This window comes from Glycine soja, chromosome 4, assembly GCF_004193775.1.
Source record: "Glycine soja cultivar W05 chromosome 4, ASM419377v2, whole genome shotgun sequence".
Lineage (NCBI taxonomy): Eukaryota > Viridiplantae > Streptophyta > Magnoliopsida > Fabales > Fabaceae > Glycine > Glycine soja.
Genome location: NC_041005.1, coordinates 24,499,998 through 24,519,715, shown reverse-complemented (window position 1 = coordinate 24,519,715; position 19,718 = coordinate 24,499,998). Strand labels below are relative to the sequence as shown.

The 19,718-nt window shown below is 34.0% G+C and overlaps 2 protein-coding genes across 4 annotated transcripts; one reads left to right on the top strand and one right to left on the bottom strand.

Annotated features, from left to right (window-relative positions):
* Positions 1–326: 326 nt before the first annotated feature.
* LOC114409540 (thylakoid lumenal 16.5 kDa protein, chloroplastic-like) lies at positions 327–3,338 on the bottom strand. Of its 3 annotated transcripts, XM_028373030.1 has the most exons (5): positions 2,898–3,338; positions 1,755–1,894; positions 1,489–1,526; positions 1,095–1,156; positions 327–787 (listed from the first exon to the last, which is right to left on the bottom strand). In XM_028373030.1, the coding sequence occupies exons 1-5, from the start codon at positions 3,256–3,258 to the stop codon at positions 678–680; spliced, it is 711 nt and encodes a 236-aa protein (XP_028228831.1). In that variant the 5' UTR covers positions 3,259–3,338; the 3' UTR covers positions 327–677. The 3 variants fall into 3 exon arrangements, with proteins under 3 accessions (XP_028228831.1, XP_028228832.1, XP_028228833.1); XM_028373031.1 differs by lacking the exon at positions 1,489–1,526 and having other exon boundaries at positions 1,095–1,167; positions 2,898–3,329; XM_028373032.1 differs by lacking the exons at positions 1,095–1,156; positions 1,489–1,526 and having other exon boundaries at positions 2,898–3,337.
* Positions 3,339–4,683: 1,345 nt separating this feature from the next.
* LOC114410685 lies at positions 4,684–5,370 on the top strand. Its single transcript, XM_028374631.1, has 2 exons — positions 4,684–4,721; positions 4,980–5,370. Exons 1-2 carry the CDS (start codon positions 4,684–4,686, stop codon positions 5,368–5,370), a joined length of 429 nt encoding a protein of 142 aa, XP_028230432.1.
* The last annotated feature ends 14,348 nt before the right edge of the window (positions 5,371–19,718 follow it).

The window sequence follows — 19,718 nt, the reverse complement described above, 5'->3', positions numbered from 1 at the left end:
TCATATGTATTTTTTTTTAAATATTCAATAAGACAATAAGACACTTATAATATAGAACTATTTTAATACATATATATATATATATATATATATATATATATATTCATAATTATCTTATATATTTTTTACATATATAAAATTTAAAAATAATTAATAAATATATTATAAAAAATATAATAATATAAGAAAATCATAAATTATAAACTCAATAACGGTTACGTTAGTTAACTATAAATTTCAGTCTCTGTGATCTGCACGGAGAGAGAAAAAAATGGAAATAACATTGTCCATCAAAATTTAAAACAAAATAAATATAAAGCAATGAATAAAAAATAGGCCAGGTAATTCCCTGCTAAACAGATTTAATATATATAGAGATCACCCTACTACAATAACTTAAAAAGTTCTTTATTTGTCAAGGTAGATGAGCCAACATAACAGAACATGCCATTAAATAATGACATCAAAATTACAAATTTCAGTGGCACTACTCTTAACCCAAGCTTTGTTAACAAAGAATGAGCTTATTGATCGTTATGAAGTAGTACTAGATAATGCTGTGAAGAGACTGCTTCCAAGACAACAATTAGGTGACATGGGTAGGAAAATTAGTGGATTTCTCTATATTGATCACAAAATGATGAAATGAAATGATATCTTTTGTACATTGTTTTCCCTCAAAGGCCCTTAAGCTGAGCAGCAAGGCCTGTCATAGAAGTCCACTTCTCAAATGCAGTGGCCGAAGAGACAAAGGCAATTTTGGAGGACTCAACATCTTTCTTAGAAACTGCATGCTTAAAACAGGACGTGTCAGTATATGCTCCAAAGTTTATCAATTGACTACACATAAGAACAATCTATCATACAATTATAGCACAGCATGATTTCCTTTGATAGCTGATGCTATGATAGTCAATGCGCATGGCTTAGATTGTGATTGCAGTTGCAATTGTGTTGTGATTGCTGAAATCTCAGGCAAATGCAGCCACAACATTTTGTACACAATTGGAATTTCAGATGGCAATTTAAAATTGAGTAAATGAGGCACACACACACATGATTTGTGTGTGTTACGAATTTGACATGAATCGGACCTGATGAAATTAGTGAAGCTAATGAGGAATTGAATGCGTCCACCTCAGTCTTCTCTTCTGAACTGGAGCTCAGCTGTTAAAAGGATACTTAGAAACTTTGACATCTAAACCTCAAGAGGCAGTTAGGGAAAGATTGAAACAAGATAAACATGAAAATATGCACTAAGCTCGATTTTCAAACATTCAGATGGAGATTTAAGAGTTTGGTCTGGTCTTTAGTTTATTCATTCCCTCCTGGAGGTACCGATTTAGAAATTTCTTTTGTCAATGTGTTTCAGTCTCTAACGCATGAAATTGAAATAGAAAGAAACAATTTTCTCACATTCTGAAAAATCAAAATCTGATGCAGCAATACTAGAATTTAATATCAAGGAAATAAACTACCACCAGTTACCTGATTAATAGAGTGATTGGTACATAGTTTGTCATTTCCTGAAATTATGATGATGTTAACAGCTTTTTACACTGCAATACACTGGTACACAGGTAATTTTTCATGGTTCATATAGTTTCTGAGCGAACCTAGTAGCTATGGCCATCACCATAATCTAGAGTAGGCTTTTTTATTTTTTATTCCAAGAATTCAGGATAAAAGATTTAATTACAGTATACTTCCGAATGAATACTGTGATTTCACTCATATTCAGGAACCAAACTTACTTTATTGAATGCTATATTAGCTCTTTGGACCCAATCTGCATCGGTGCTTCCTCCAAGGACAGAACCAGCAGCAGATAGATCATTCTTTTCAAGTGCTTGACCAACTGCGCTTAGCTTGTACACCAGATCTTGAAGATACCCTGCTTACAAATTCCAGTTTTGATTAGTAATATCACTTTGGGAGCTGGGCCTGGCTGAAGCCATCCAACAACAACTACAATCTACTCTTATACTATAAATCAGAATACACAACTTGGAAAGTGAGACTCTCATTCTCCCTACTCTTAATTAGACATTCTCAATGTAACTTTTTTTTATCTCTTTTGGAAATACATTACACGTACTACATGCAGCTAGCTAAAAAAACATCTCAATTATCCCAAACTATCATTCTTTTATCTTTATCTTGATACTTTGATTTCTTACCTATCTCTTTCAATCTACCCTCTTTCATTCTCATCTCCTAAAATAAATTTCAATAGTTATTTTTTCCTTAAATTTAGTTAAAAATAATGTTATATCACATATTAAATTGTTCATTATAATATAAATCTAAACTACTGTTTATATATTAAAAAAATATTTATTTAGAAATAATAAAAAGGCCTAAATAACAGCCAATCAATCAGTAGCAAGGGAATATAAATTCATTAGCTCTGTCCCTCATTCTAGAGACTGTTGTTGGGAGTAGAAAATGAACCTAATGTAATGTGTCTTCTTGAAATCTCAGTTGTATTACATTGAATTACTGATTAATGCTGAGCCTAAGCCTACAAACAAACCCAACAAATAGAGGCAAACAATTTGCATTTAAGCTCAAAACCATTCACAGTAAAATGTGTAACACCAGGGAGGGATGGTGTCAAATATAATGACCACAAACAAAATTTTGGGGGGCCAAATTTGTGGATTAGAAATCCTCAAGATATAGAATAGATTAGTACTATAGCCTCTTCAGGGTGCAGACTCTCAAACCTATCAATATAACTATAAATTTATTTGCATTCTAATCATCAACCATGCCCAATTGCCCGTTAGCATAAACTTAATATTTCATAGTAACAATTACAGTTAATAGGATAAAGGGCTATCTTTAAGTGAACATGAAGTGAAAAGCAAAGAATAATGTGTGCAGGAGTGGACCTGTTTCTTGTTTGGAAGAACTGATCACACCTTGCTTCTCAAGTCTCTTCTTTCTGTCACGCTTTACTTTCTCCAAGAGTTCTTCATCATCATCTGCCTCGAGTATTGCTGCATTTGCATTCTTCTTACCAGCCAATGAAAGCACAAAGCTGGTGATGAAGCTGATGGACAAGCCTCTCTTTGTCACAACAATTGGAGAGTGTGGTGTTGCTTTGCAAAGAGTTAATTCCCTCTTCAAAGTGCTTTTGATTATCGGATTGGAGCAAACATGTATTGGTTTTACAAATGATGATGAGGATGAGGATGGTGATGAACTAGGTAGTAGGATGGGGTTTGAGGTTGAGAGAATATTTTTTGCCATTTCTCTTTCCAATCTTTCTCTGTATTTTATTTTCTTATTTTGCTGGTATTTTTGGACAGCAAAATTCAAAGACACGGCAATTTTGATTGAACCTTCTGAGGATAAGGTTGCTGGATTGTGTAATCTGATCCAGTCATTTTTTAGATCCTGAGGGGACATTGCAGTCAACTTGAATATTAACAGTATTAAAATCAACCGTACCATCAGCTGTTAGTTGTGGCATGTTTCGTTTCATATGAAGGGTGGTTTGTATGAGTCCGGATCCTTTCCATTAGGTTGAATAAATGGACATTTTCTTTTTTACTTCCATGTGATACGTGATATTAAAAGATTTCAAAGGCTGAGATTTTTTTTTATATAAAAAATTGAAAAACATTTTTCTTCATTTATTTTAGGCTTAATATCACTTTTGGTTTGACTATATTTTACAATTATTTCATTTTGATAGATTAAATTTTAAACACTTCATTCTAATACTTAAAATTTTTATAGTGTCTCATTTTAATTTTTTCTTCTAATTTTTGTTAACAATTATTAATATTCGGTTAACATTTGAATTTTATAAGAAAACCTTTTCCTTCATCAGCTAGCCCGTTCCCTCTTTCTTATTTAGGGACTTAGCTTGTTCAGGAATATAGTAGTTGTGTGAAATTTGCGATCAGAGGAAAGGAATTTTTTTTTTCAGTAGAGGAGAGGGATTATAAGAAAGTGGGAACTGGAAGTGAAAAGTGAAAAATTGTGTCCCGACAACTGACATTGTTTCTACGGGCAAAATTTTTATCTGACATAAGAATTTGATCTACACAAATATCTCATGAATGTACCAAATATACGCAGTCCCAGTAAACTAACAGCTCAAGAAAAAGGATAAGAAAAAGTATTTCCTTTTTTGTGTGCGTTTTCTCTGCTTTTTTACCACATGGGTAATTTCTTTTCAGAAATTACCAATTGGGGGGGACTATTTGAAAATTTATCCAGGGGTAAGTCATGATTGTTAATTTGTTATGCACCTCTCTTTGGTTGAAGTAGAACAATCATCTATGACTTCTGATATTTTTTTTTTAATTTTCTAAAAAGGGAGTCGTAACTGTTTTTAAGACTTTATTTTGTTTTAAACAAAATTAAAGATGTAAAAATATTGCAACTTCAATTTTTTTTAATTGAAAAACGAAATCATGAAGTGATCCACGACTTCTAAGAGAATTGTTTTAAATATTTTTTAAATATATTTTGTTTTTTTACACGATTTTGGTTACAATAATTTTATAATATAAGTCGAAACTTATTCCATTCACGACTTTAGGTCTTTAATTTTTTTATTGCTTTGATAATTTTTATTTAATAAAATTATTTTAATATTAAAAAATATTAAATAATAAAATAGCATAACCTCTAAAAAAAGTTGTTATTTATGACGCACACTCAATGACGGTTGTCTCAAAACTATCATCATTAAGCCTGCGGTGATATTTTTGTAATTATCACTGACATTTCAAAGACAATTTTTGCAAAACCGCATTTGAATTTGAAAAATTTTAAAAATTAAACGTGGAAGTCCCTCTCCTCTCGCGTGCTCTCTCCTATTCCCCAATAACGTGCACTCTCTATTTCCCAACAAACCAAAATCGTCTCTCTCCATTCCTAATACCCTACTCACTCCACTCTTTCAATTTCTCATTCCTTCATATCCATTCATTGTCATTCTTCTCTGTGGTTGCAAGCGGTACCAATCCCAAACTTCTCTCCGATGACATCACCGTCGATCCTATTGACCTCGATTCCGAGCAAGGTACGGATCATCCAGGGTGTTTTCGCTTCAGCGTGGGCTGCGACAACACCATTTTGAGGGAAGTGGTGGAAGAGGTGAGGATGGTGTGGAACGTGGTGTTGAGAGGGTGGAGAGGGGTTTTCACGATGATGGAGCACGTGGGGAAGGTGGGGTTTGTGCCCGACGGCGAGGGGTGGTTTTCGCAGGAGTTGCCAATGTCGGGGTGTTGCTTTGGTGCGGTGGTGGTAGATTTGAAGGTGGGGATGTGTGAAGCGGATGGTGAGAATGTGAATCAGATTAGGGTGAACGAAGTGAGTGTGGGGATTTTGAGCATTGTGGATTGAAGGTAGGTTAGTGTTCAAGATGGGCTTAGGTACTTGCAACATTTTCTTCTCACTAACTATGCAAACTAATTAGCAAGGAAGTGAAAAACAAAAAAATAATGTAACAATGTAAGTTTGTAGAAAATTAATACAGTAAAGTATATAAGAAGGATTTTGAGTTTTCTAATGTCTAGTTTCTTTTGACATTTATTTTGTATCTTTTCCTTGTTTTCCTTTTCTTTCTCTTTCTCTATTTTTTTAATCTTTAGTTTTAAAATTGATCTTTGAATAGTATGGACTTTGGGCCCTGCTTCTCGATTTGTGGAAATGACTGAGAAGCTTCTTAGGGCAGAGATGAAGGTTGCTCGTTTTAATTTCTCCCATGGCAACTACGACTTTCATCAGGAAACCCTCAACAATCTCCACTACATTCCTATTTTTTTATTTACTCTAAAAATAAAAAATCTGAAGGATGATATAAGAATTTTGATTTTTGATGGTATTAGTGTTTTTTTTCTTCCAGGTCATAGCCTATTGGGACGAGCGGTTCTAGAACAAGGTAGCAAGACTTGGGCTGGACCAAAAACCATTTCAATTGTTGGGCGTACTGGTTCAATTGGAACTCAGGTATTGGTGGAAATGGATTTTCCCTTTAACATGATAACCTGTAGTACTATAGTAATAATGTGATGAAATGGCAATTATTCTCATTTGAAACTGTTGGCCCAAAAGGTAGATTGAATTAGGAGGATTGGTGTCACTGTCAGTGTCTTATAAGGAGTATTCGAGTTATAAACATTTTTTGGGGGGTCATAGATTAATGTACTCTTATAAATATTTGTTGTTATGAATTTCCTAGCTATAAGGTAAATTTCTTATACTTCTGTCACAACCTACCCTTCGGCGGGGGTGCGAAAAGGTCAAAATAATAGGCCAAGGCGTTTGTCTCCAAGGGAGAAAAAAAGGGAGTCACCACCAACATTTATTTGAGGAAAACGCTAGAAAAACCAAAAAGACGAAAGTCTGTGGATTTTGAAAATGAGGGTTGGGAGTTGTTTACGCACGGGGAAGGTATTAGCGCCCCACGCGCCCGTCACAAGGAACGATAACCTTTAATCGAGTGTGCAAAACATGACTTCAAAATTATGTATTTTCCCTTTTTGTGTTCATTATTTTTTTGGGGTCGACAAGGGTGTTGCCCTTGCTCCTACGTATCCTCAGGTGTGATAAGGAATTCAGACCTACGTAGTTCTTTAAGTTTGAAATTTGTGTGTTACATTGATTTTATGTTTTTTGAAGATTAATTTTAATTGCGAACAAAAGTCGTTTAAGGCGTTGCACCTTGAAAAGACATTTTAAACTTTGAAAAGCAGAGAGAGTCGTTCAAGGTGTTGGACAATGAAACGATCTTTTGATTTTTGAAAAGAGGAGAGAATCGTTAAGGCATTGAACCTTGAAACGATCTTAAGTGATATTTGATAAAAAGAAATTAGTTATGAGTTAGTTTTATCTTGGTTTTTGCTTATTAACCTTCAACCTTTTTTTAAAGATAACTTGCGGCACTAATGATCAATTAAAACTTACTTTAAAAAAGAAAAACAATTACCGGTGATAGGAGAAGGAGATGAAGATGCACAAAACAATAAAGAGGACCCCTAAGGGTCCATGAATCATGTTCAAATCCTTAAAGACAAACACTAACCAGATGAAGAACGATGAACGGTCGCAAGTCAGTAGCGATTTAGCATCTTTTTCTCTTCTTCCTTCTTCTTTTCTCTTCTTTCTCTCCAATCCTTCACCTCTGGACCTCAGAACCTCCCTCTCAGCCTCTCTTCACACTTATTTACAGCAAAACAAGGCATTTGGGGTCATGACAGCTCGCCTAGGCGAGCTGTTACTTCACCCTGAAGCAACCTTTCTTGCCCAGGAGAGTTGGTTACTTCACCATGAAGTTATTTGGTGGCCCAGGCGAGCCAGAGGCTAGCCTGGGTGAGCCAGGGTTCAGAAAAAGCCTTAAAATGACCATTTTGCCCTCCCCTTTGGGTATTTTTGCATCCTTGATCAAAATATTGAATGATCATCTGTTTTGTACTGTAACTGGCGTTTAGCACCACAAGTCGACTAGCAAGGATTAAAAGATCAACAAATGATAGTCCCCAGACGAAATTAGGGTATGACAGTTGTGCCTCTTTACTTATCTTTTATTGGAAATAAAAGGGAAGTAAAGATAAGGACACTAATTTCGTTCGAGCGATCCTGCTATTCGACCGAGTGTTCACTTCCGGCAAGTGCACCGGATCATGCAAGTAGTATAAAACTGTAAGAACCGAGTATCGAACTCTCGGGGAACTTGTGTTACTTGGTAAAGCTATTTCAGTAAATAGGTGTCTAGTGTGAAAAGAGATGTGTTTAGTATGAATAGGTGTGTGAACTAACTATTAAAAGGGAAAAATCATGTGAGAAATGATGCGTAAAAACAAGTAGATGACACATTGGTCTTCCTAATAGGTGCCTGATGCTAGAAGGATATTCTCTACTTAACAATGCTCATGCGTTCTATGGTGTCTCCTGAAATGCTAAACCTCGATTCCTCATGATAGTCTATCCTAATCCTGACCAAGCATCATCCGAAGATTCCTCTTGTTGGACTAAACTTGGCCAAGACCGCATTAAGACAAACATACAACCACTAGGTTACCGTACCCCAATTCCTCGTGAAAATACAACAAACTAGCCCTGTCCTATCAAGTTCTAAGAATCAGACCAGTTTCCACTGTTGAATGATCCTAAAAACACATGCATCTACGTGATCAAGGCAAAAGCATGGTAGAATGAAGTTCTGATAGCACAGTGAACACACAAAAACATCATTAAATAGATAAAAAGATATTTACATCAAGTACTTACAAGGAAGATCCAACAGAGGATTCAGCTTTCCATAACTGGGAAGCTTCCTTTACAACAAAGAGAAGAGAATGAAAGATTGCAGAAATACAAGTAGTGGGGATGTCTCCTCCACCTCTAGGACCTCACAATCACTCACAAACTCATCTCAAGCTCTCAGGACGGCTTCCTCTTCCAGTTCTGGTCTCTACAGATCTTCACACAACAAATTCTCTTAAACTCTCTGGAACTTGGACCTTTCTCTCTCTAGAACTCTCCAATTATGTAGAAGCTTCAAGAAAAGGCCCAACTCCCCTCAGAAATCTGATTTCAGGCTTAAATAGGTGGCTTTGTTTGTGCTCGTGCGCTTAGCGCAATTCTGAACCGCTTAGCGCGCATTAGTGAATTTTGGCTTAGCGCGGCTTTTCTCGCTCAACGGATGGACTAAAACAGTGCGCTTAGCAGGATGACCCTTTGCTCAGCGAATATGCACAACTCATCCTCCTTTCAGATTCTTCCTCGCGCTCAGTGGATGGCTCACTAAGCCAGAAGATTGGCTTAGCAAGAGGGTGAATATCAGCACTTCAAAACTTTCCTAATTAACCTAAAATTGAGAGAAAAATGATTATTAAACACACAAAATGGAAGTACTAAGTATTTATTATCTATCTTTAACAAAAAGTAATTACAACACTACAAAATACCCATAAATTGGAGGAGTTTGATACAATTTACACAAGTTTTATATACAAAAGTTAGTCGTATTCACCGACTAACACCGAGCAACTGGCGAACCAAGGAAGTGAAACCGAGAAAACATGAGGACATTGAAGTTCTGTAGAGCAGAAGATATATGAAGTTCTTCTTTTTCTTTTTCTTCTTTTTTTTTTATATACATATATATTTTATTTCAAAGCATAGGGACGTCGAATCCTACGAAGCGTAAAGACAAGGACATTGAGTCCTATAAAAGTCAAACGATGTTGAAGTCTTTTGAAATGTAAATGAAGGCATTGTAGTCTTTTGAAAGCATAAATGACTGAAGACATTGAAGTCTTCGAAAAGTAAATGAGGAAATTATCGTCTTTTGAAAGCATAAATGACTAAAGGCATTGAAGTCTTTTGAAATGTAAATAAAGACATTGTCGTCTTAACAAAATACATTGAAGTCTTTAGAATGTAAAGAAGACTATGATAGTCTTGATGAAAGACGTTGAAGTCTTTGAAATGTAAATGAAGACATTGTTGTCTTCACAAAAGACATTGAAGTCTTTAGAAATGTAAATGAAGACATTGTCATGTTGACAAAAGACATTGAAGTCTTTGAAAAGTAAAGGAGCAGATGACCTTAATTGTCTCTGCAAGACAAAAAACTATGATAGTCTTTGAAAAGTAAAGGCGGATGACATTGATAGTCTCCGTAAGACAAAAGACTTTGATAGTCTTTGAAAAGTAAAGGAGCAGATAACCTTGATTGTCTCTACAAGACAAAAGACTCTGATAGTCTTGGAAAAGTAAAGGCGGATGACATTGATAGTCTCCGCAAGACAAAAGACTTTGATAGTCTTTGAAAAGTAAAGGAGCAGATGACCTTGATTGTCTCTGCAAGACAAAGGACTATGATAGTCTTTGAAAAGTAAAGGCGAATGACATTGATAGTCTCCGCAAGACAAAAGACTCTGATAGTCTTTTGAAATGATAATTGCGAGGACTTTGAGTCCCCTGAAAGACAAAAGACGAGGACTTTCAGTCTCTATGAAAGATAAAAGCTAGGACTTTGAGTCCTATGAATGATAAAAGCGAGGACTTTGAGTCCTGTCAAACAAGCCAATGTGTACTAGTACCGAGGGGCTCAACCTTATGAGAAAGCAAGAGATTGACTCTTTGAGAGGGCTTCTCATTCTAAAGATAGGACATTTAGATTTGGGAAATTGGTATGCACTTATAACCTAACATGATTTTTGGGATGCAGTTGCATGCAAAATGCAAAAGGTTTTGAATCATGAAAATTGTGTAATGCTCGTGACGTTCTTTCCTATTTTTGTGATTTTGATTTGATTTTTTCCTTTCTTTTTTTTTCCTTTTGTGGAAAACATAGATTGACTATCTCTTTCTGGAAGACATGAGAATTCATGCAACCTCATTTTTTTTTTTGCAAATCTCTTTGGGGACTCCCTCAGAGTGTATGTTTTGCTTGATCACTTAAAAATCGGGGTGACGACAATGGAGCCATTTGACATTTAACCAATCAATCAAAATATTGATACCAGGGTTTTCCCCTTTCCTTTTAAAAACTTTGATTATTCTGCACAACAAGAAAATGTATGGCTTTGGGACCGATCGCATGCATCGTTGAAGGGTGGCAATGGACCATTACACTTTGGCATATGACCAAGTGAAAATTTCCTTATTTAAGGTCATAGAGCGATGCCTAGGGCCTGTCAATCCCACTAAAACTCAATGACATGGGTTGATCCTAAAAGAATTTATAAAGGCTACCCTTGGATTCGAAAGGAATCCTAAGGAATTTTGCATGAGCAATTAATATCAGGTGTATCCCACTATCATAATTGTCTTTGAGCATTTTCCACGAGCTCCTGGTCGAATGAGTTTTCTTCTCAAATGTGCAAGTGCGAACCTTAGGGGATTCTCTTTTTCTTTTTATATATATTTTTTCAACAATCACAAGCGTGTGTGGGTTCCATTCCAGAATCCAAACTCAAAAGCGAAATTAGTCATTCCTCGATCCACATGGGCTTTATTGGGTTTGTAACATAGTCAGGGGTAAGAGGGCTATGAAAGAAAGGATTAGAGAGGCTCAAAGAGTGCTTAAGGGTTACATTGAGTAGGAACCTTGAGAGTCTTGTTTGTACTTTTATTCATTCCAACTTTTGAGTTGGGCTCTACTCCTTTTGTCTTGTACATTAATCCTTCATTGCACTTTTGTGCTTTTCTTGTTCAATTCGGAGATCTTTTGTCTCTCTTGCTCTTAACTCACCTTTGGCAGGTTTATTTTCTTTTTCTTTCATTCCTGCCCAACTTCATGCATGTGTTGTTTGCATTGCTCTTCCTGCCGATTTAGCGTTGGTTTTTACTTAGGGTTCCAATTTTGTTTTTGTTGTTTTTAGAAAACAAATATACTTTGGCTCGGAGGGGGTAGCAAAGGATAAACTAGTGTTTGGGATGTTGAAACATGGCCATGTGTCATTTCAAATCTTGACTTAGATCCTTTTGTAGTAACACGCCCTTGATTGTTTTTTTTTTATATCAACCCTAATTTTTTCTTAGGCTGCCCTTTCGGGTTTTCAACCTACCGGGTGAGAACTTTTGATCTGCCCCTAGGTCCACTTGAGGCTTATGCACGGTGCCTCTCATTGCCCCAGTGTAGGGCTCTGAGGTATCTAGTGCTGTCTTTTGTCATGACCTTGTAGCAAGGAAAAATGAAAGAAACTGTGCAGATTCTCGAAAATGAATTTTCAAGGATGAGAAACATTAAAAGGATTTTCAATTGACAGATTAAGTCAAATGACTCCTGTCCTTGATAACTTACTTTTCTCTCAAAAAGACAACTTTTAGGAATGATAAAAATGAGGTCACATGAATGTCTGGGGTGAATTTTACAGGCTTCTTTGCTGGAAAATTCCTTCCCTGGTTGGTGTTTGGGTTTGTGTTAAGGGTGGTGTTTGGTATTGGATGTGTGGCAGGCAGGCTTTGTGGCTGATTTAGGGGTGGCCTTTGTGGATGATTGGGTGTTCTTGGCTGATAGGGTGGTGGGTAATGAGAAGGGCTGATATTGGCCGAGTATTTACATTGTTGAGCTGGTGGGAAATTTGGCCATGTAGGAATGGAAGTCACAACATGGGTTCCTCCCTCATTCTTACTCTCTCCATTTGCCCTAGGCTTCTTATTCATCAAAGCAGGATGATCAAATTTGCCTATTTTCAGACCTACTTCAATCCTTTCGCCAGCGAACACTAAATCAGCAAAGCTAGAAGGCGTGTAACCCACCATCTTCTTATAGTAGAACACGGTAACGTGTCTACTATCATAGTGATCATCTCCCTTTCCATCATTGGGGGCGCTACTTAAGTTGCCAGATCCCTCCACCTTTGGGCGTATTCTTTGAATGACTCATGCTCCTTCTTCCACAAGTTCTGTAGCTGCATTCTATCCCGAGCCATATTAGAATTGTACTGATACTGCCTAATGAAGGAAACCATTAGGTCCTTCCAAGAATGGACTCGGGAAGGTTCCAGATTAGTTCCCTAGTACTTATCGAAATCTAACACCTTGAAATTCGGAGGGATAACAACGTCGGGCACTAGGCACAGTTCTGTCATGTCAGTAAAAGCATAATCTCCACCTCCTTCAATGACCCTTAGCCTATCCTCTATATGATCAAATTTTCCCCATTCCACCATAGCAGGAGGGACTCTTCCCATTGTAAAATGCAAGGGTTGTAGTTGTGGGCAAAACTAAGGGCCCTCCAAACTAATTGGTTGGGGTACGCCACAAAACGCCCGCCCCTCAGTGGCATATTTGAGGTGAGGCTCGGAGTTGACTAGATTGTGGTCTCGAGATTATTCATGCGTCTCCCCTATAGGTTGAGAGTGATCGAGGCCGTACCCGAATCAAATAAACATTAAAATGCAGTAACTAGGAAGTGATCCTAGGTCGTTTCCCAACGAGCAATGATAAACCAAATGTTCATAATATACTTGCAGTAATAGTAACATTTGGGGGGGGGGTTGTTTGTTTTGTGAATTAAAGAACAAGCGAACTGGAATACAAAATTAATAGTATTAAAAATGTGTTGTTTCCTCTGATTCAGAAGCCATTCTCTTGTCCTAGGTTATGAAGAATTCGTCCCTAACAGTTAACCACTTAATCCAACCCTATTTTAATTTACTAAGCGAAAATCAATTTAGGGTTGTCAATATGTGATTAAGCAACACATACACCAATTTACCCTTCGTTCATTAAGCACGAACGTAAGTTAAGCACATAGGCAATTAATCGAACACGAAGCATGCATAGATTAACAGTAACGAATGTAGGTTAATTGGTGAAGGGAAAACTGCCAGGAAGCTACGTTATAAATAGAACCTCGAAGAGAGTTTAGCTTCGTCCTTAGAAGGAAACAACATCAGAAATTTAGCCTTCCATAATTTCAACAAAAGCAGAAAATGTAAATGAAACTAAAAGCATAAAACGTAAATGAAAGCAGAAGAAGGAATAGAAAAAAACGAAATTGCAATTGAAAGCAGAAAAATCGAAAATGGCATTCACGTGAACAGTAATATCAAACTCCAAACGTAAAACCCTAAAACTCTTGAATAATAGAATAACAAAATAGCCTCCCACACGAATCCCAAGGCTGCTACTTATAAGGGTCACTCAAAGTCACTGAGCCCTATTACATTATTCTGGCCCAAAACGAAATAAACATTGAACAACATAAAATAAAATTACAATCTCCTAATTAGAAATTAACTAAGGTAAACGTTGCTTTATTTGCCCTCTTTAAGTCCACGACCAAAATCCAGATTAAGCTCAATGCTTCATTAATTAGCTGAATGAGCCCAAATAATAAAACTACCTTATTAATTTGATAATTAAGACTAATCAGTAATTAAAATGGTGCAAAAAGGTTTAAGAAATAAGAGAAAATAATGGCACATCAAAATCCCCCATACTTAGCCTTTTGCACTCCTGGGCAAAATGAAACAAAGAACAAAATACAAGGATATCAAAGAGAGACAAACAAAAACATTTACATATTTCTCAATGAACATCAAGGAATGAAAGGAATGGGTAACATCTAACATGAAGAGCTCCAAAGAGTCAAGACATTCGTGAAAATCATCCATGCAACCCAATCATGGCAAAATAGTTAATCAGCTCAAGAATGAAAAGTGATAAAGCCTCACAAGATATACACTCTATCTCTCAAGTGTCTAGGCTACTATTTACCCTCAAAGCACCCATGAAAACCAATACCACATAAACTTGGCAAGATTATAAAATTGACAATCAACCCATAAACACAAACACATGAGGATCAAAAGGTCTTTTAAGGTTGTAATGGGGCCAAGGACAAGGTAGGGAAAAATATGGAATAAGTAGCTAAATCCCAAAGGAATAGAGGAGCAATGGGGAGTAAGTGCACATTAAGAAAAAATAAGAAAACCTAACGATAAAATTTAAACACAAAGAGCAGAACCAAGAGTCTGATCATTCTTTTTCCATTTAAGATCTTATTCACACAACTTTCTTGCTTTTCTTTTTCTTTTTTCGAATTGATTCAACTTAATTTTTTTTAAGTGTAGCATTTGAGAACTAGCATATCATTCAGCAGCATGTCCAACATTTAACCCATATACAATGTACATCAGTATGGCCCAAAAATACATCATGAAGCATAGCCAACAAAACATGTTATCCAATGAAACAAAACCCCCCACACTTATTCCCAAAACAATTCCAAAGCTCCAAAATTCCTTAAGGGTAAGGTGATATCATGATTATTTGATACTTAAATTTCAGTGTTTAATTCTCTGATAATCGATTACCACTATGTGTAATCGATTACAATAGAATAGACTTAGTTCTATAAATTGAAGATAAGTTCAAAATTATTTGATTATGTTAAAATTTATTATGATTAATTAACTATATTTAGTTTAAATAATTTCAATATACATGATTGATTTTTTGTCTTTGGTAATTGTGTCCAAGTAGTTGGAAGTTTGAAAATTAAAATTTGGAAGTTATTGGAAGTTTCTAAATTAAAATTTGGAAGTTATTGGAAGTTGAAAGTTGAAAATGAAAGTGGAAGTTATTGGAAGTTGGTAGTTGAAAAAGGAAGTTATTGGAAGTTGAAATTTAAAATTTAAAATTTAAAATTTAAAATTTGAAATTGAAATTTAAAATTTTTGAAATTTGAATTTTTTTTAAAAGTATTGTGCATAGTTAGTTGATTATTAATTAAATTTTATTAATTTGAAATGTTTGATGATTGATTGTGCTTAAAAGTTGTGTTGATTATTTTGATAATATATATTTTTAAAATGATTATGCATGATTTTTGATGTGATATGTGATTAGTCATTTATGAATGGTTATGTATGGTTTTATATCTCTTGTATGATTCTTGCATAAATTTTAAATATGACATGTGAATTACTAGCTTAAGGTTCATTCATAAAATTTTTCAAAATCCATTATGTTATATTTATTTATTTTTATATAAAAATTTTCATATATAAAGTATTTTTTTATTCTGAAAAATGTGTTATCAAACATGAGCATGATAAAGATATTGAACATGTAGGTTTCAGAGAAAATAATGATTATATGATTGATTGAGTTCTTTGAACTTTCTAAGTTTTTAAATTATCTTTAACAAATCTAAATGTTTGATAATGCCTGTGATCTATGTAACACCCTTTACCCTCACAAATAACGAATACAAGGAAATAAAATCATGCTGAATTTTTTTTTTATTTTAAACATATTGACTTTAAATTGATTTCAAAAGATAAAGGGTTCACATTCACTTAATGAAAACATAGTAGAAATTGTTTGAATAAAAACAACAAAGTTATCCTGGCTCAAAACAAGGCCGTCCATACTGAATGAATAATAAAAAAACTAAAACAGAAGCGTAACACAACTATATCGTTTACGGAAAATATATTATGCGAAGAAAATCCTATGCCCCAATGTCACACTTATCAGAGCATGTCTCTATCACAGACTAAGTCTCTCTGGCTCTAACATGGGATTCATCATATGATGGCTCACCTGAACAAATGACAATCAACCCAAACACAAACACACACTGGGAATGAGTTATCACATTCATATATAATAAAATGTTAGAGCATGTGAAACATATAATACTTACAACTGAATTTATATAATTAACACCATTTCAACAAAATCACACATATTATGCACATCCATTCAAGTTCATCCACTCCAGAAAATAACATCAAACCACAATTATTAATCCAATGAAAGTCAAACACACGCGTTATGCAACAAATACTTTGGACTCAAGCCTACATGCAATGTGGTACCATTTTTCAGTGAAAAACCTCGTCGGGCGCCTAGGAGTACATGACAGGACATGCCTCACAATGGGCAAGTCAGGTCACTCTCACTAAGTGAAATCATAGGGAGACCAGTCAGGGTCACGCTGTTTTGTGAGAATGCTCCAACCATGTGGGATCGGCACAGGCTTACAGGAGCACTCAAACCGGATGACCCCCAAGGCCTACACTCTGAAGAGTCCGTCAGGGCCTCTCCCTCTTGATTCAGGTCCAACAGAAAAAAAAAACATTTGAACACACAGACTCTACCAATGAATTATGTAATGCACACAACTACTCAATTGTTTTCAAAATCTCGATTGTATATATATTTTTAAAAAAAATATATTTTAACTCAGTGCGCCTTAAGTGATTAACTCGTCGGCTTCCCACAGTGGATCCCATCACAACTCATCGCGCATTAACTCGTCACCCTTAAAGGGTATTACAGTTGTGTGATTACATAATTCATGGCTCACAACTCAAAACATACAACATCTCAAGAGTCATGTAATTCACAATCCATTACGTATCAATTGATTATCACTTACACATCATCTCAATCACATTTTCATAATAAAATAATTTATTGCATCTCATGCACCCTACACATATGATTCAATAGTAACATTTACTTGACATATCAAAATATAAAATAAATCGAAATATATTAATTCAACAAAATAAATAAAAAACTTCTATAACAATTAATCTATAAAGCCACAACAATAATCACTATGAAACAATAATATCTATAACCTTATTTTTATTTATTTATTTATTATTATTATTACACATCACAGTAAAAGTGTTTACTTGGAATACACTAAGACAAAAATAAATAGAGTACTAAACCATTTTTTTATACTTCCAAATTTTTCCTAATGCTCAAATATATTAATTCAACAAAATAAAAATAATTATTATTAAGCAATAATTTTACACAATATTTAATTTATTATTATACAGATGTAACATATACAACTAAAAAGAAATAAACTAATAATTTCACAACACTATTTAATTTATTTCTAAAAAGCAATAAACAATAGTTTCACAACAACATTTAATTTATAATATTAAACATATCAATTTGCACAAAAAAAAAAGCTTTCTTACATATGTATTTGACAGTTACAATATAATATTTTTTTCTAAACAAAAACTTACTTTATTATTAATTGTATTTGCTAAACAAATATTAAAACATGTAACTAACAAGAATGTAAATTTGTAAATTGTATTCGAACCCATGACCAACAAGTCACCAAGGCACAACTTTACCGCTGCACCAGGGCTCGCCCTCACAATTACTAACACATATAATTACATAAAATAATATTTGAATAATATTAAAGCAGAAACCATGACTACTGCACAACTAATGACGAAGGAATATTTACAACATATTTAAACGGAAAGCATAACTACTGTACAACCATTTATAAACAATAATTGTAATTACTAGCTTATATAACATATATAACTGAAAAGAAATAAAATAAAAATTTTACAATAATATTTAATTTATTCATGAAAAGAAAATAATTTCTATAACCTTACTTTATTTGTTATTATTATTATTATAGAAATCTCAAGCAGCAAAATTGTACCAGGAGGAATCACGTATAGGCATTTTCACTCAAAAAGCTTAATATCTATTTATATATATATATATATATATATATATATATATATATATATATATAACAAGTCCAGTACATATGGTACAAGCGCCAATTAACAACAATCATACGCGTTAATGTTTAGTAATATATGTATCCACAAAAAAAATCTGATTTCATTATATGATTAGATATAATTCAGAATCAGTAATATACGCATCCGGCAAACGTGGGTAAGCAATTCATATAATTCATATAATGTGCCTACATATATGATCATTATTATGTAATTTAAATTGAAATCAAAACATTGAAACAAGAAAATAATTCATACAAAATCAAAACTTGCAATATATGTAAATAAATCAAATTTGTAAAAAGTGAAATTCAGTCACATGACAAGCATAAATTTGGGAAAATCAGTTAAGAAACAACCCAAAATACCCAAAAATTGATCCTCTAGGGATCCCTATACATGTTCATTCTAATCCCCAAGCGTGAATAACTCATCCCTTACCTTGACGTAGTCCCTCAATCATTCTCCATTAGCAATTGTGGCGTCTCTGGTGCTATCTAGAGCTCCTCCTCCAGTTGCTCTGTTAAGGTTCTTGTGCGTCAGAAGAAGAGAAAGGGACATAAGTGTTTTGTAAAAGCTGCTCTAGGTTAACATTTGATTTATATAGTGGAAATTTATGACCTAATTATATTATTTTATTTTATTTTTACATATTTATTAATTTATTAATTTCTTATTTTTTTTATTAAAAGTTACGGTTGTTACAATCTATATCCTTCAATCCTTATATAATTCTTGTTTGATATGTTTGAATTACTTGATTGATTGTTCAAAATATTTTTTATGCTTTTCAAAACTATTATATTTTATTTCAAATAAAATTATTTTGATGTGATGAAACAATCTATGTTAAAAAGAACTCATCTTGATAAGTGTTGATAGTCAATTAGCACTTAGTCTTAGGAAAAAGGTGACTCTGTTTTAAAATTTGTAGATACTAAAAACCAACTTGTAGACATATTCACAAAACCACTAACTAAAGATTCTTTCTACACCATTAGAAGAGAATTAGGACTTCTAGATGCAAGTAACTTAGACAAATGATTTATGTTTTGATGACTTATGATTTATTTGTTATTTATGCACATATGCTTCTATTATAATGTGAGGATAATTTATTATCTTGCTTGATTTCTATAAGCTTCTCTCTTTTATTGTTTAATTATTATATTTTTTTAAGCCTTGTATTTGGCTATGTTTTTATGACATTTGAATACTTAGTATTTCTTTTAATACTTGCTTAGTATGACTGAATATGATGATTATATTGACTTGCTCTTGGTTGTTTATGATTATGTGATTTAAACTTAATTAGTTTAATGATATATGACTAGAGGTATGCACTTTTATTTGGTTATTATGAATGACTTCTGGATTATATGACATTCTATGAAGTATTATCTTTCTAAGATTGATGAATGGTTAAGATATCTTGTTTGATTGTTTTTCTATTCTTGTGTATGTCATTTATGTGGTTTATATATATATATTTGATCTATTCATGTTTCTTGCTTCATGATTGGTTTATATTCTTTCATGATTGTCTTGTGAATGATTAGTAGTATATGTATGTTTCATACTTGTTACGCACTTTGGCTTTTTGTTGATGCCAAAGGGGGAGAGAAATAGGGATTAAATCAAGAACTCACATGAGTAATCAACTTAATTTTAAGATATGCACAAATTCAA